Consider the following 16,344-nt stretch of genomic DNA (forward strand, 5'->3'; position numbering starts at 1 on the left):
ATAACAGTATCAGGAATAGAACATTACCTGATACTGTACCAAATCCTTGCTTATAAGGAAAAAAATCATCGTTGTTGTTTACTTTCAACATCCTATAAAAACAACAATGACAAAGGGATAAGACAATACAACCATGCTAATCCAATGATCAATTGTGTTGATCATGGGCATGATGAACCAAGAATTAAGCAAACACAATTACTTGCTTGTTTCTAACTATGTTGCAACAATGGGACGGTATCCAAAATCCCTTGACTAAAATTCTGAAGACAATCTCTTAACAAAAAATAATTACGGGATCTGTTACATGATCAAGATTCCACAACACTCACAAAATTTTGGATCAAATCTTCCATGGACTTAACAGAAAATAAAAATATCATATGTTTTCTCACCTTTCCTTTGGGCTGCACCTGCATCTAGGCAAAATTTTGAAGAAGACCGGGAAGGGGGCAAGGCCAACGACAGTTGCAAAAGGGGTTGGCTTAGCTCCTCACTTTCGAATCTAATGCTGGCAAGGGTCGTTGCAGCTCCTTTCCGTCAATTCCAGAGATCAAAAGCACCAGCGAGGTCAGATGCACAGTCATGGCCATCGGGGGTACCGAAGATTTGAAGGCATCCGCTCCACCGATCTGTATAAGAGGGGAGAGGTGAACTGCAGACCAAGAACATCGATTATGCAAGCAGAAGGGATCACAGACTCCTCAACAGATGTGGGAGTCAGCTCAGATGAGGTAGACGATGTGGGCTACGTTGTGAGGAGGCGCTGATCTTGTGGGAGTAGGGTGGTGAGACCAACCTTCATGTGGGGTTGGTTGCAGCCTCGATGCTCAAAGGCGGCGGCCTTTGTCGAAGGAGATCAAATATGACGGGGAGAATAGGAAGGGAGTTTGGTTTTTCAGGGAGTAGAAAGGATGGGGATACAGAAGACGTGGAGGTAGCTTACGTTTCAGGAAGTGGAAAGGATTCGAGAGATGGCTCGTTTATCTTCTAGAACGCTCATATGTGTGGCAACAACAAAAATGTTGATATGTCCAGTCTGTACGCCCCTGTAGTGGGTCCTGCTTGTAAGCCGGTCACGAAACGCTGATGTGGCTGGATGCTGATGTGGATAGCCTGCATGTTAATATAAAATAGGTTATAGTGGGGATGAATCTCTTAGGTATATATGATAAGTTAGTCCCAAAAAATGATATAAAATAGCATAATAATGCATATAAAACATCCAAGTTTGATAATATAATAGCATGGAATAATAAAAAAATTATAGATACGTTGGAGACGTATCAGGACTATATATTGTATGATGACTGTCCTAAAAGGTCCCTGGTCGAAAGGGCTATGTGGACGCGCTGCCGACTAGACTAGCATATAACACTATGGATGGGTTGGTCTCACTAGCCATGGAGCATTGGATTCTAACCAGATAATATGGACTCGGAAGGATCTGGTCGGATCTGACATAGTCGAATCTGAGTCGAGATAAGGTCCAAGTCGGACAGGCCCAACTATGAGACGCAACGATGTGTCATCTGTGAGTCTCTAGTACAACATAGTTCTATGTCCTAAGACCTGAGCTGGCGCATGTACTCGGGATGGTGACAGACTTGCTTTGGGCCAACCAAACGCTACTCCGTGACTGGGTAGTTACAAAGGTAGGTTTTGGGCTTGTCCGGACCCATGCTGCGACACATGGTCGAGCAAGATGGGATTTGCCCCTCCAATCAGGAGAGATATACTCTGCCCCCCCCCCCCTCGTGTGATCCGACCAATATAAGCATGGCCATGCAACAAGGATTATGCGATAATTCGGTTTGTGGTCGGCATCACTAGAACAAGAAAGAGGTCGGGCTAGCACAAGGATGACAGACTCGCCTTGAGCCCGACAACATATATCGTGTGGCAAAGGGAATAGAAGTGTGACATGTTGTACAGGTTCGCCAACTGGCTTCATTGTCTACTTGGTGGTCGGCACACCTTGCTAGAGGCCGTTACCAGCCGAGCAGGTCGGAGGTGATCCGACCTGCGACCAAGCCGACTTGAACCTAAGGGGTCGCGCACTTAAGGGAAGGAACCTATGAGGCCTGATCCGACTCCACGAGTTAGATGTGATCCTACTCGGACTCGGATCCCGGCCGAACAGTTTTTGGGCTTTAGGGTCCATGCGAGGACCAAGTGTTGAGCCCACGACGGACGCCTATATATAGTGGAGGTGCGGCACACTCATTTGGTTGATCGCTTCCGCGTTGTCACTAGGTTTTGCATGTGTTGTGAATGGCCACCTCCACTCACCGCCGACTATGTGATCGGACCTAGCTGGCACTCCGCCGCACGATGTTCCTCCTGCACTCGCGAATGCCGTTAGAGGCGGTGCACTTACACCGCTTCGGTGAACCAGTACGCGGGATCCGACGACTGGCTGTTCGAGGGAGATCGGGCGAGGAGGAGATGAACCACGCGGACGCGCTGCCCCAACTCTTCTTCTGCTGCACGGCGCTGCACGTCTAGTGGTAACGATCTGTGATCTATCTCCCGTAGCATGTTCTTGGTTGATATGCGCGTAGGAAAATTTTAATTTGCAGTCGACGCACCCTATCGTAAATCCCAACACCACCGTCGTTCCATTACTGCTGCTGCCACCGGTGATCCCATCCCGACCGTCGCGTACACGGTCGACGCGAGAGCAGGCCTCCGAAACCCCGCCTCTCCGGATCCTGTATAGGAGAGGGGCAATTAGGTTTTTGGGAAACGTCTCTACGCGACTGCTCACCGACGTTCGTCACCTTCCTCTACTTCGTCCACGTCCGCTGCATCATCACCACGTCTTCCTCCGCCGAGAAGGTTGTCGCTGACCAGAAGGCGGGCGAGGAGGCCGCCGCCACTGCTGCTGCTACGGCCAACTGGCCAACCGGAGGCTATAACTCGTTTATCCCTCACATGTTCATTACTTTTTTAGCCGTACTAGTGATCTGCGTAGATGTTTCTACTATCTGTCTAGTACGCGTTAATATGGTCAAATATCAGTATGTGTTTAGTACTGTTTATGTCATGCTTGTGATTTATTCTTGGATTAATTTAGTCAAAAAATTGCCTATTTACTCAGCACTCGGCAGCGGCTTTCCTCTCCGCCTGAATGAACATCCGGGCCCTCATCTTGGCTAATTCTCGGTCAAGTCGCTCGAGCTCTACCGTCGTGAGCTCTGACCTCGGCTTCTTCTTCTTCTTCGTCGCGGGACGGGCGGAGGTGGCGGCTGGGACGACAGCTGCGGGTTGCTTCGGGGCACCGGCCATGGAGCGGGCACTAGCGGAGGAGATGGGGGGTTTTGGGAAAGAAGGGGGAAATGTGAGCGTTGTGTGTGCTGCCCGCCCGCGCGCTGTCCGTTTTGACGCAAACATGACTCAGAATTGAGCCGAAAATAGGGACAAAAAAGGACACCGGTCTGTTTGCGACTGCATGTAGGCTGAGATTTTTGTCTGTTTCAATCAAATTTGATGCGGCCGGGCAAAATGGGGTCGCGAGTTGGAGTTGGCCTAACTAAGGTTAGTTTGCAGTTTGAACATGGTAGTTACTGGCTTCCCTCTCATAAATGATCTACCCAGTGGCGGACCCAGAAGTAAAATAGAGGGTGTGCACACTTCAAAAAACTTGAGGTCTATTTCCCTTGGTTTGAATGGGCCTTAAAAATCAGTTAATTATTACATGGTAAAAAAACATTTTTCAAAATTCTGGGTGTGCCATGGCACACCTGGCACACCCCTAGTTACGCCACTGGATCTACCCCGGTTGGGTCAAGCTCAGATGTTTCAGACAAAAACGCCACTAGTAGTTACAATAAAAACATCTCTCAGTTTCCAAGTGAAAAAGCGTCGTCACGCACAGCCCAAGGTTTAGCACATGCTATGGATCTTATGAAAACGCGTCATCACGTGGAGCCTGAAATCACATGCCATGGATCCACATGTCATATTGTATTAATTTGGCCCATAATCACTACAAAGTGCCACATCTGTCTGTTTTTGTTTGTAAAAAGACGTGAGCTGGTTTTTAGGCCTCAACTTTGTACAGTAGTAACCTGTAAAAAAACTTTGTATACTGGTAAAAGGTTTTGTCTAGAACACATCTAGATGTGACATAATTATGTCACATCTAACCTTGTGTCCACTATGTTTGTGGTCTATTTTTTTTTGTCTCAGTTTTTTTTGTTTCTTGTTGTCATGTTATTTGGAGGAACTTAGATGTGACATTCTTAAAAAACATCTAGATATGAATTAGACAAGCTGCTGGTAAAATACATGTTGTATCTGTGATGATTACTTTTCCAGTAAAGATATTAGTAAACTTTCGGCAAATTAGCATAGGGAGGGTGCACACCACGGGAGGGAAAATCCCCTAAAAATTCAGTGGAAAATGGGAAACCTTTTTTCCTCTCGTCCCTGGCGGCTGGAACCCTAGCCGCAGTCGGGAGAGGCCAATCTTTCAGCGTCGTCCTCCGCGGACGATCTCGGATTATCGGTGGTGAGGGGGTCACTGGATCCACGGTGTGGATCGTTAGTCCCTCGTAGTCTAGGTTTTTTTTGTTGTTCATCGTTTTGGTTTTGGCGGCAATGATGGCGGCGCGGAATAAAGATTCTTCGGATCCTTCCCTGATGAGGCCATCGGTTCTATGGTTGGGATGCATTTGAAAACCAGTCTGTTCAAGTAAGGATGACGTGGCGGCGACGGCATCCTCATGCTGGACTTGTGTCCTCATGCTCCGCTGTTGAGACGATGTTTGCTCCAGCGTCGGCGCGGAGCTTGGGAGGTAGCCCAGGAGCAGATATGAAAGATGGTGGATCGTGTAAGGTTCGTGGCTCATGGATGACACGTATGGTTTTCTCCTCCGACGTCTTAGTCGTATGGGGGTGTCAAATATGGAGTTCGATGACATGTCAGAGTGTTGCCCTGGTCTGATTCGGTCGACGATAATGGTTTCACCTTTGGGAGCCACATTAGAGTTTCACAAAGCTGCATATCAGTGATGGAGCCACGTCGAGTTCGGGTGAGGAGGTGATCCGTCATTTTTTTAATTTGATGGCTGCTATGATGGCACCAGAGCCAGGTGACGAGCATTGGTGTCAAATTCAGAAGATTCTTCGGTCTTGATTGTATTTTTTTTGCTGGTGTTCCTTTGTGCAAAGGTTAGAGTTTTACAGGGCCGGTCCTAAGAATTCAGGGGCCCGGGGCGAAACAATAATCCGGGGCCCTTAGTATAAATGTTTAAGTAGTAATTAATATATGCAGATATAAAGTTGTATCGAAGAAAAACAGTCAAGTCCATAAAAAATCAGTGTGCATATCGAATAAAATATTACATAATACCTTGAAAAATCGTTTTATCGTTCCGAGATACAAAATCGCTAATGGTAGTATCAATATCAATTTCATCAAGCAATTCTTTCTGGATACTTTCTGCCGAAGTCTGACATGATGTGCTGAAATTAAAAGGAACCATTAGCTTTTAAAATTAGTGCAAAGCTATGTTAGATAGAAGATCAATTACAGAAAATCTAGGGCATAGTATAGTACCTTCTCTCTAATTTAGTGTGGCTATAATTTTATTCTTTGCGATGTGCGCAATAATTCAAGGGCGAGCGCCGGCTATGCGAGTATGCGACAATTCCTTTCCAGTTCGATCAATCGAGATTTGATAATTTAGGATTAGAAAAGTAAATGGAAAAATAACAACAGTACAGGCGAAGGCATAGGGAATTGGGTGCTACTGCGCAAGGAGACGTGCTCGTACTTGTCGCAGCCGCGTAGCGCCGCGCGCCGTCGTCGCCGCCGTTCGTCAGGACGAGAAGACCAGGAGAGTCGAACCAGGGGGTCGAGCCGTGGAAGACGACAAACGCTCTAGGTAAACGAAAAGACGGAAGGGACAGAAGTCAAGGAATCAGAATCAAGGTCTGGGTCTGATCGATCGCCTTTTTTTTTTGAGGTGAACAAACAGGGAAACGAGCGATTTGGTTTACACGTTCGTCTCTGCCTACATGTGAACATGGGCCAGGCCTTTTTCCATTTTGCTTCTATGTATGGGAGGGGGGCCTAATACTACGTATGCATATCTGGGAGGGGCCCCCTGGCTTTTGGGGGCCCGGGGCGGCCGCCCTGTTTGCCCTGCCCCAGGGCCGACCCTGGAGTTTTACTGTCTTTTCAGTCTTGTCAGATCGTCGTGTACGTGACTTGTACTATAATTCTTATGATATAAATGAGACACATATTACCATGAAAAAACATTACGAGGCATCAAATTGGCAGTCTGCGCAACGATTTTCAGTTAAAAATTTAATCGATATACTGACCGATCGTACCACCTCAAATTTTAATGGCGAGTACTCTGCGCCGGCGCACTGGCCCAAAACTTTCAGCCGGTCGCACCAGCAGCGTAGGATCTGTTCGTTTGCAGCCGCACGATTTCCTTCCTCCTCTCCAGCGTCTTCTTCTATGAGAAAATAGCCCCATTGCGTCGCCATGGATGCGAGGCCTTGAAGCACTGCCCAACACTGCTTCCTCCTCTCCTGCGTCTTCTCCTCCTCTACTGCTGCCCCCGCTGCCGGTCGTCGCCCTCGCCGCCGGTCGCCGCAGTTCGCCGCCGCCGTCTACTGTATTTCTCACCGGCTCCACGCATGCCGTAGCCTGTCCCCATGGTTGCAGCTCCACCTGACGGCGGTCGCAGCTCCACATGACGGTGGGCGCAGCTCCAGTCGTGGCGGCCACGGCTCCGACGGCCATGGCCAGCGGCCGCAGCACCTCTGACAACGAGCTCGCAAAAAAACTGTACTCCCCCTCTGGTTGCTGGTTGCAGGAAAAAAGTCAGCCGATTGTAGCAAAAAAACATTACAGTTCGAGCAAAGTCACCGGTGCCGCCACTCGGTCGCCATCGTAGCAAAAACTTTGAGCGATTGTAGCTTTCTGGTTGCCGGTTGCAGCAAAACAGAATGACGCAGTTGTAGCAAAAAATAAAAAAATGGTGCTAATCACATCTGCGTATGGTGGTAACAAAAATTGTTGCCGGTGGTAGCAAAAAGTTGTGTCGTTTGTAGCATAAATAAACATTGTCGCTCGCCGTCGGGTTGCATAATCTTTCATGAATGATTTAGCGAAGAAAAAAGCCGTCGCCGGTAGTAGCAAATGAAGTCGTAGGTAGTAGCAAAATCAAGCGACGGTTCCAGCAAAAACAAAAAACAACAACGAAGTTTCAATAGTTGGTTCCAGCAAAAAATTTGGTTGGTTGTAGCAAAATGCGACACCGGTTGTAGCAAAAATACGGTGCCGGTCCCAGCAAAAGGGCAGTACTTCTTCGGCTCACGGTTGCAACTCTGCGGGTGTGCGGTTCCAGCTCCGCTGCGTATCGGTTGCAGCATCTCGCCATGCGGTAGAGACCGCCGTTTAGTAGCAATGGTCGTCTCCCATGCTTGTCTGTAGGAAAGAGAAGAAGGAAGGAGCGAGAGGAAGAAGATAACCAGAGAAAAAAAGAAATAGGAAGGGCTGTGGCAGGCCTAGGCACACGTAGGCTGAGGAGGTTGAGTGGGTGATTGATCAAACTTGCATGTGATTGACGCGGGCTGCTGGATTGCATGTGATGGACGAGCGCGATGCGACCGGCCGAAGTTTGGACCGGCGCGCTGGCTTAAAATGTTTCCCAATTTTAATGCCTTTCCCTGCCCCCCTCGCTCGCAATCTCGGTTTAAATAAATAAATAAATAATCCCCGCCCGGCCCCCTTGATACCCGCGGCCAACCGCCCCGTACCTATCCGGCTCACTCAAGCGAAGGTGTGCGTGGCGGGGCACGACCACGACCCCTCGGCCGACCCCATCCACCAGTCTAACGGGGTAAACCAGCAGTCCAAAATAAGTATCGGCCGTCGCCGCAACCCTCTTCCATCCACCCCCTCCCCTCCCCTCCCCTCCCCACCCGCCGCCGCGCCTAGAGCATGACATGCGGGACCCGCGGATGACGTGCCCCACATGCAAATGGGCGTAGTATATTCCGCCGCGCCTCCGTCCACCGCGTGACTCGACTCGCCGGCTCCCCGCCCCGCCTTCTTCCTCCTCCTCCCCTCGCTCTCTCCCTCTCTGCCAGGCGGAAACGATCAGGAAAAAGTCAAAACCCCCTCGAAAAAACACCCCGAAGGAGGAGGAAAATAGGGGAGGGGAAAAGGCGGCCACCGCCCGAAATGAAGCCCAGCACCAAGAAGAAATCCAAGAAGAAGAAGCGGCCCTCGCCGGCGGCCGCCGAGGTGCCGGCGCCGCCGACCCCTCCGGCGCCGGGGTCCTCCCCGCGCTCGCCGCTCGCCGAAACCCTAACCCTAGCCGCCGCGGCCTCGGAGACGGAGTCGAGCGGCAGCGGCAGCGGGAGCGGCGGGGACGCCTCGGGGTACACCCGCGCCTTCACCTCCAGCTCGTCGGGGCCCGCGTCCACCTCCTCGTTCTACGCCCCCTCCTCGACCGACTCCGCCGCGTCCTCCTCGGCCACGGGCGACGAGCGGCGCGACCTCGCCTGGCTGCTCGAGGCCTTCGGCAGCGCCACCATCGACCAGGTCGACTCGGCCTACCGCGAGGCCGGCGGCGACCCCTTCCTCGCGGCCGGCATCCTCGGCTCCACGCAGGACATGCAGCCGCCGCCGCCGCCGCCGCCAGATCTCTCCCCGCGCGCCGGATCTGCTGGGAGGAGGCCGGCTCGCAGGCCCAGGAAGCTTCCCGTTGCCGTGTCTGGCATCGTTGCGGACGTGATCGGCAAGGGCTACTCGCGGCCTGCCACTCCGCCTGTCAGCGCGACCGAGAGAAGTGGGTGGAAGGGGAAGGGGAAGGACATGGATGGAGAAAGCGTCAGCAATGGCTGGAATGATGAGAGAAATGGGGAGAGAGAAAGCGGAGGTGGCGATCCCACGCTTAATGTTGAGGAGGCCGAGCAGTTTCTCTGCTCCATGCTCGGAGATCATTCTCAGCTCAGCATGGGTGTGGTCAAAGACGTGCTGGGTGAGTCGTTTAGCACTAGCTGCTCTGCTTTTCGTATCCAAGTGCTTTACCTGGGATCGTTTGTTTCTGCTGACAGAAGTCATAACCAAGCCGAATTGCAAATTTGCTAGTATATATAGGATAAATGCGTGTTTAGATAAAAGGTTATTTTTGGGAAGTGTTGGTATTTAGGGAGTTAAACGGCATTTCTTTGGAAAGCTTTAATTTTTTGAACTATATACTAAACCTTCCCAACGAATTAAATGTCATCCAACCAGGACCTGAAGGTTTGAAGCACTGTCCTCAGTTCACAATACACCATTTAGTGAGCGGGGGCATGTTTTGGCACTTTGACTTCTCTTAGAAATTTGATGTGCCAAAATGTGGAAGAGAACACATGAGGCATGCATAAGCCAATCTATTAAAAAGAGTGACCTCTTGTTTGATTGTCCTCGTATGTTTTTAGTCCTAGTTTCCTTCCTGTAGCCGCAGATGTCGAAGTAGTTCTGTGTGCTATTTCCTTGCTACTCCAGTTTCCTATCTGTACCTGCAGATATCGAAGTAATTTTGCGGTGCTATTTCCACGCTGGCATCTGATCTGTTGATATTATCGGCATTGCATTCTCTTTAAGCAACTGGCAGGAAATAAAACAGTGTTACTGTTAGGATGTCAAATTGCGACCTTCAAAATGCTGTGTGATTGATTTGGAGTGCTTCGGGAGTGGATGGTTGTAATTAGCAAGGCAGTGTTGATTGATTGGGCTAAAATCTCTGAAAAGTCGACTCAATTCAGAGAATTGATTATTGAGTTTATCACGTGCAAGGTTATAGATGCCCGGAGCAAAGCAAGATTCATGCGATCAGTCAAGTGGATGTCTGTTAAGGCATTTCACAATGCTCCCTTGTTCTCCCTGCGTAAATATTAAGTGTTAAGGAGATTGCTGCCTACAGTTTTTGTTTTGTGATATGAGCTACCTTCCACAACTACAAATTGCACAATATCACATTCAAGCGGTAGATTCACTTTGCTTGTTTTGGTGCAAAGAACACGTGGGTGGGAAGTTGGCTTACAGATTGCACAATTCTTCTAGTGTTGTACAGTTGAAGCCAATCCATGGTTTTAGTTGCACACTAGTACCTGGTGTTTGTATGCAGAACTGCTGCATGGTTGACCATACAATTGGCGAAAAATACATGTTATGCAACACGTCTAATTATTAAATGCAATTTGCTGTTTCAACAACTGGATAAAAATTCATTCATGTTTATTCTAATTCTGTAAGAAGTTGCTTAATGTAAAATTAGATTTCTGTGCTTGCTCGAATATGAGTGTGTTTAGTAACAATTGTATTTCATTTGGCCAACCAGTTGGACATCTTTGAAAGTGTTCCTTATGCTATATTTATTTCTTGCAGGTCAGTCTGGATATGATGTTGAGCAGGTAAACAAGTAGCTTATTCGGTGCATTTCTTAGTGTCTCGAGGCCCTCGACCAGTGTTTAAGTTCATGGATTTTACAAAATACTGTTGATTGGCTGGGGCTATAATCTTGCCTGTTGTGGGCAATATCAACGGTCTTTTGTCTTGCTTTATTTATACCTTTAAACTTTGACAAACAAAAAAAAGCGCATGTGTATGTTTGCCAGTTCACACATGGTTCAGGGAGTTTCCTCTAGTTCCTTGAGCCCATCATAAAAAAATCCGGTTAATGGTGTTGCCTACCTCCTCTTCTGTTCTGTCGTGGTTATCAGATCTGTCAAGGCACCGAAAATCATCCAGGTGCTTGTGAGGTTAAAATTGTTAGATGTTCCTATCAACCAACTATTCCAAAAGACCGATCTGATAGGAAGAGGAGATATAATATACTTAAACACCCCCCTTCACGTCTGATGCGGATATGGAATGATAAACACCTCCCCCCACGCCAGACGTGGGCGTGGATAAATCATTGGGGAAAACGCGGGGACTGAGACTTGAACCCAAGACCTCAGGTCTGATACCATATTAGATATTCCTATCAAGGAACTATCCCAAAAGACCGATCTGATAGGAAGAGGAAATATAATATGCTCCTCCGTCCCATAATTTATGATCTTATTACATCCAATTTGCTCATAAATTGGATGTAATAAGATCTTATATTATGGGACGGAGGGAGTTCTTAACAAAAATCACCAGCATTTACAATTTGCAACTAAATAGTTGAGGGGTGAGGGTGTGGGACGACATCGGCACTCGCCTGTAAGATATTAGGACATCAAAAAGGGGGGAATGGAAACTTAAAGTAGTAGAGAAGAAAAAACAAGGAAAATGAGAGGACGGTAAGAAAATTTAGAGTGACCCATGTACTAGGGAGGGTATGACAGGTAGGTTTGGCTCTTTACATGTGATTTCTGTTGGTCGATGCCATGATGGAACAGAATATGCTTAGGACTTGTTACTGTACAATTTATACTACAGATATATTTTGTATCGCCTAATTGTCACCTTGTCATGTGCCTTGGCGGCTGTGCATCCAGGCGGCCCTAAGACTAGGAAATTAATTTAATTGTTCAAAACCAAGTAACAAACTAAGCTTTCTGGTGTGAAACCTAAAAAGCTTGTTCTCTTTTTCATCGAATGGCATACTTTTAAGTCAGTGACAATTTGTTGAGAGATATTACTAATCAGGTGTTTTCAGGCTCTGGATGCATTGCTTGATATCTCTGGTATGGGATGGTGCATTCCTAATGAAGAAACAAATGGCTCATCCTCTCCAAATCTCTTCCCAGGAAATGGATTGTTTGAAGAAGAATGTACTGCAAGTATTCAACAGAGTCCACGCCAGGTATTAACTTTGCACAGTCATATATGCTCCTATTTTTCAGTGCAAATCACCCGTTTCTTGCAGAAATTTCAGTTAATCTTAGATTCATTAAAGCTACTAAGTTTAGTACTAAATATTTTGTTCTACAAATAGCTTGGGATCATAGAAATTTCAGTTAATCTTAGTTCACTACTGCATACATTAAAGCTACTAAGTTCAGTAATAAATATTTTGTTCTACAAATAGCCTGGGATCATAGTTCTTTATTATTTATAATTAGTGCAGTTAGTATAACCCCTTCTTACTGGAGAACATGTTATATCCGTACGACAGGGGATAGTTTAGATTGCATCTTTCAAAGCACCAACTATTGCCAGTTTACCATTGCTGTGTTTTACGACCTGTTTTATAGTCGCAGAAGTTGCCAAAAAAGTCTTATCAGGAAGTAAAATAGAACCTGTAGCTTTGTTGTTCATTTTGACGTCCTAGTGCAACGTAAGATAGCAGGCAATGTTGAATGTCATTGCTATTTACTTCTGGTTGTCATGTCTGTGCTAGTCCACTAATCACATCTCCAGTTTCCTATTATTTCTTTGACACAATAGAATGCATGTAGCACTTTGTAAGCGCTTCCTTGTGAAATTATCATATTCTAACATTTTGTTCTACTCAGTTCCCAGAAGAAATACCTGGTATGTCATACAATCACTCTGAAAGGCAACATGAATTCTTCTGGGGGGAACAACAGAGCAGGTGAATCTTATCTGAGCACATATGCTTTCCTTAGATTCTTAGTAACATTATATAGCTGTCTAATGTGTTGCTTGGTGAACTTGATACTTCATGTTATGTGTTTGACATGCACATACTTAATGCACAAAGATGCCATGTATGCATGTCATGTTTTTGTTTGTAGCTGAGTATGGACAGACATAGTGGGTAATTGTTGAATGGAGAGTATTCAGTGCTTTCTTGTGCCCCTTTCGCACATTTGGCAGCTCAGAAGTTGCATAGCACATGAGATTAGATAAGTACTACCTCTGTACACTAATATAAGACGTTTTTGCAGTTCAATTTGAACTGCAAAAATGTCTTACATTAGTGTACAGAGGGAGTACATGTTAACAATTTCATATCCTTGACTGCCTTGACAAATGAAGCATCCTTGATCGTCTAGACAAACACAGTTTAATGAAAGCTGATTTTATGCGCACATGGCGTGTGTCACACGCTAGCAAAGTATTCCTCTAAGATAGCTTATAGTATTTTTCTTAGCTAACCTAAGTGAGTTTTGGGTTATAAAATGAGTGACTCAGTTTAAATGCCTTAGTCATCCGTCGACTTCAGTAGTACTGGCTGTACAGGTTGTTATCTCCTAGGCATAATGGTATCAGTAGTCAAGCAGACCTTGACAGTACAGCCAGTACAGCTATACCAATAATCACATAGACTTTGACAGTATGTGGCTGTGCAGCTAGTTATCTCTTAGGCATCAATGGTATTAGTATTCGCATAGACTTTGACGGTGCTGGCTGTACAGCTAGTTATCTCCTAGGCATCATTGATATTAGTTATCTCGCCATGTGCTTGCACTTTCATGCCGGTGGTTGTTGGTTTATGATATGCCTGGTCTTTTGGTTCAGTAGCTACATGAAGGCTGTTTGTGAGGTGCAACACTCGGCAACACCGTCTCCAAGATCAGCGGTGGTGGATTCCAAGATGCCACAACAAGTCTTGGAGTCGCTGTTCAAAATACCTGAAAGACGCACATACGAGCCAAGTAAAATGGACTGGAAGAAGGTAGTGAAGAAGCTGCAGTCATACAATCATCCCATCACACCAAGCAATCAAGAAAGACCAAAAAATGGTATATCCTGTTTTTGACTGCTCTGCTTGTTGACATGTTCCTTGTGCTCAAAGAATTCACTTCTTTTCCATCATGGCAATTTACATACTTTCTGTTTCCTAACTCTATATGTTTCTGTTGTTAGTGTATTTCTTACCATGAGGTCGATAACTCCCTTGTCTAAGCAATATATATTTATCCTATAAGTAAAACTGCTACTTCTCATTTCTTGATTTAATTAGTCTTCATTTGACACGCAGACATTCACATTAGATATGTTCTTACAATGGAACTTCTTTTGATGGATTTGCTTAAACTTACACATATAACTGTCTTTGTTTCACTTATGGTGCTTTGTAATTGTTGTATTTGGCACTGCTGCAAATGACACAACTGTAATTTCTCAATGTTAAGGGGATGGGTATCGAGAGTTCCGTGGTGTTTCTGCTAGGCATTATGATACGATGAAAGGGTACTATCAGAAAGTAAGACGCTATTTTTGTTGCAGTTTTTCTTAAGCCAGTTCTTCTTTTGTATTTCATATATTTATCTCTATATTTATTTATTCCATACAGGCTGCTGTGGCATATTCCAAAGGAGATAAATCTTATGCCTCGTACCTTGCAGAGGAGGTCAGACTTCTAATTTTAAGATGTTAAGGCTGACAAAAGTACGACAAAAAAGAGGGCAGGATCTCTTTATCTTTCACCCTTAAAGGTTGAATGATGGAGAGCTCCAAGTGATGTGCTGATGTTGTTTCTTATCTTACAATACATAAAATTAGTAAATGATATTAGCCCTGTTATAAGATGCTAAGATGTATTCGTTTTTCAGAATATTTTCTGGAATGCTTATAGCTACTTTGTGTAGCCTTAGTATCTCAAATAGCCCAATATTTATTTGCTTTAGGGAAAACATTATCGGGAATTGGGTCACAAGGAAGATGAGAAGGCCAGCAGGGAGATATTTGAAGCCAGGTAAACCACTGTATAACTTCTGATAGTCAGGGAGATATTTTCCGATCTCAGACTCTGGTATCTTTGGTTGGCAGAAACAAGCATATAACAAACACGGTGACTATTGACTTGCATGGTCAACATGTCAAGCAAGCTATGAAGCTCCTCAAAGTTCACATGCTGGTTTGTGTATGCATGCCATGTGAGTGTTCACATACAGTTTGATGCTGTAATTATTTAGGTCCATTGGTCTTGACTAATGCGTTATTGTCATGTCTTCCTTTCTCTTCCTTAAACAGCTACCCTTCTTAGAGTAATTACTGGTTGTGGTGTTGAAGGTACAGGGAAAGGAAAGATAAAACGATCGGTAAGAATGTTCTTGTTTGATTAGTCATTCTTGTCACTTCTATATGCTGCTTATAAGTATAGTGATTGTAGTAGTTTTAAAGCATCGTCTTCATACCCTAAATGAACTCTCCTCAATTGCATTTGGTTGGATGTTGCATCCTTTCATACTCTATCCACATTTAGTCTTGTGGCCATATGATCCATTATAGTAGAATATTGTTGTGCAGCTCTGGGTGGGGTTTGTAATGCTGATATTTTATTTCCCTAAAAAATGCCTTAGCCCTTTATCCAGTTAATCGTAATATGTTAATCCCCTGATTTCACATGCCACGCTTTTGAATGCAATTATATATAAATAAATGCCTGTGATAGGTTATCGAGCTTGTGGAGAAGGAAGGCATCGAGTGGTATGAGGGGAACTCCGGAACCATAGTTCTTCGACTAGGTGGGCCAAGAGAATACCGCTTCCTGGAGCATGACAGCGATTCTGACTAAGTTAAAGCCTCGCCTCGTCTGTTTTTGGTGGAGCCTGACATAGATTTAACAGCCGTTCTAATCTATTTATCTCTCCTGTATCTATCTGTACTTACATGTCCTGTATGTAATTATGGATAGGTGACCTAGGTTCCGGTGTAGTACGAGGTAGTTTCTGACACAGTTTGGGAATAGCAAAGAGAAGATGGGCGCCGTCTGATGTCACCATCATTCTAGGCTGCTAACATTGTATCGTACTCTTGAAGCTATGTGCCTGTCTAATTGTTTTATGTTAGGGTGGAAGGAACAGCAGACAGTGTAACTTTACCCATGTATCTAGTTTATGCAGTGTAAAATTATCTTCAGTACCCTGATTCTTTTTGGCATGATACTCCTGGGACTGGCGACCTGTTGGTTGTTATAGTTGATTGAAATGATCTGTAGCCATGTTATTCAGGATGCAAGTGGACACTGGACAGCTCGCTGGACGTCCTGGGACTTGTCCGCACCGACCACCACTTTTTTATGTGGGATCTTCATATACAAACACCACTGATACACAGATCAGAGAAGGTGGGAGGGGGAGGACAACAACTGTTGTAGATGGAGTCGAGTTTGGTAGCGCATGGAGATGAACGGCGGTCTGGGGTGTGTTGGCGCTCCGCAGCGCGTTTAGTTTTTTTTTTTGAAACTCACAACTTAACTGTATTTAAGGCTCCCAGCTAGGGATTTCGTCTGATACAACCTGCAAAATGCGGTCTGGTGGTTCATGTAACCAAACCTTACATAAATTATTTGTCACTCCATGCCTAGCTAACCGATGTGCAGCAACGTTAGCAGATCGGCTAACCCATGTGATCTTCCATCGTTCTCTCAAAGTCAGGAGCTCCTTAACCTCCTCAATGATCGGTCCCAGCTC

At 45.8% G+C, this 16,344-nt stretch overlaps 1 protein-coding gene across 2 annotated transcripts; it reads left to right on the forward strand.

The window, feature by feature from the left end:
* The first annotated feature begins 8,082 nt into the window (after positions 1-8,082).
* On the forward strand, positions 8,083-15,799 carry LOC123077837 (SMR domain-containing protein At5g58720). 2 transcript variants are annotated; one of them, XM_044500170.1, is made up of 11 exons: positions 8,083-9,017; positions 10,412-10,437; positions 11,676-11,822; positions 12,475-12,554; positions 13,445-13,668; positions 14,062-14,132; positions 14,223-14,279; positions 14,557-14,624; positions 14,699-14,805; positions 14,903-14,970; positions 15,324-15,799. In XM_044500170.1, exons 1-11 carry the CDS (start codon positions 8,216-8,218, stop codon positions 15,444-15,446), a joined length of 1,773 nt encoding a protein of 590 aa, XP_044356105.1. In that variant the 5' UTR covers positions 8,083-8,215; the 3' UTR covers positions 15,447-15,799. The 2 variants fall into 2 exon arrangements, with proteins under 2 accessions (XP_044356105.1, XP_044356107.1); XM_044500172.1 differs by having other exon boundaries at positions 13,448-13,668.
* The last annotated feature ends 545 nt before the right edge of the window (positions 15,800-16,344 follow it).

This window comes from Triticum aestivum, chromosome 3D (genome assembly GCF_018294505.1).
Source record: "Triticum aestivum cultivar Chinese Spring chromosome 3D, IWGSC CS RefSeq v2.1, whole genome shotgun sequence".
NCBI lineage: Eukaryota > Viridiplantae > Streptophyta > Magnoliopsida > Poales > Poaceae > Triticum > Triticum aestivum.

Excerpts from the sequence above, each read along its gene's own strand:
- LOC123077837 (XM_044500170.1), top strand. The coding sequence starts at position 8,216 with ATGAAGCCCAGCACCAAGAAGAAATCCAAGAAGAAGAAGCGGCCCTCG. Across the intron at positions 14,280-14,556 it reads CCTCGTACCTTGCAGAGGAG|GGAAAACATTATCGGGAATT; the intron begins GTCAGACTTCTA and ends TATTTGCTTTAG. Across the intron at positions 14,971-15,323 it reads AAGGAAAGATAAAACGATCG|GTTATCGAGCTTGTGGAGAA; the intron begins GTAAGAATGTTC and ends TGCCTGTGATAG.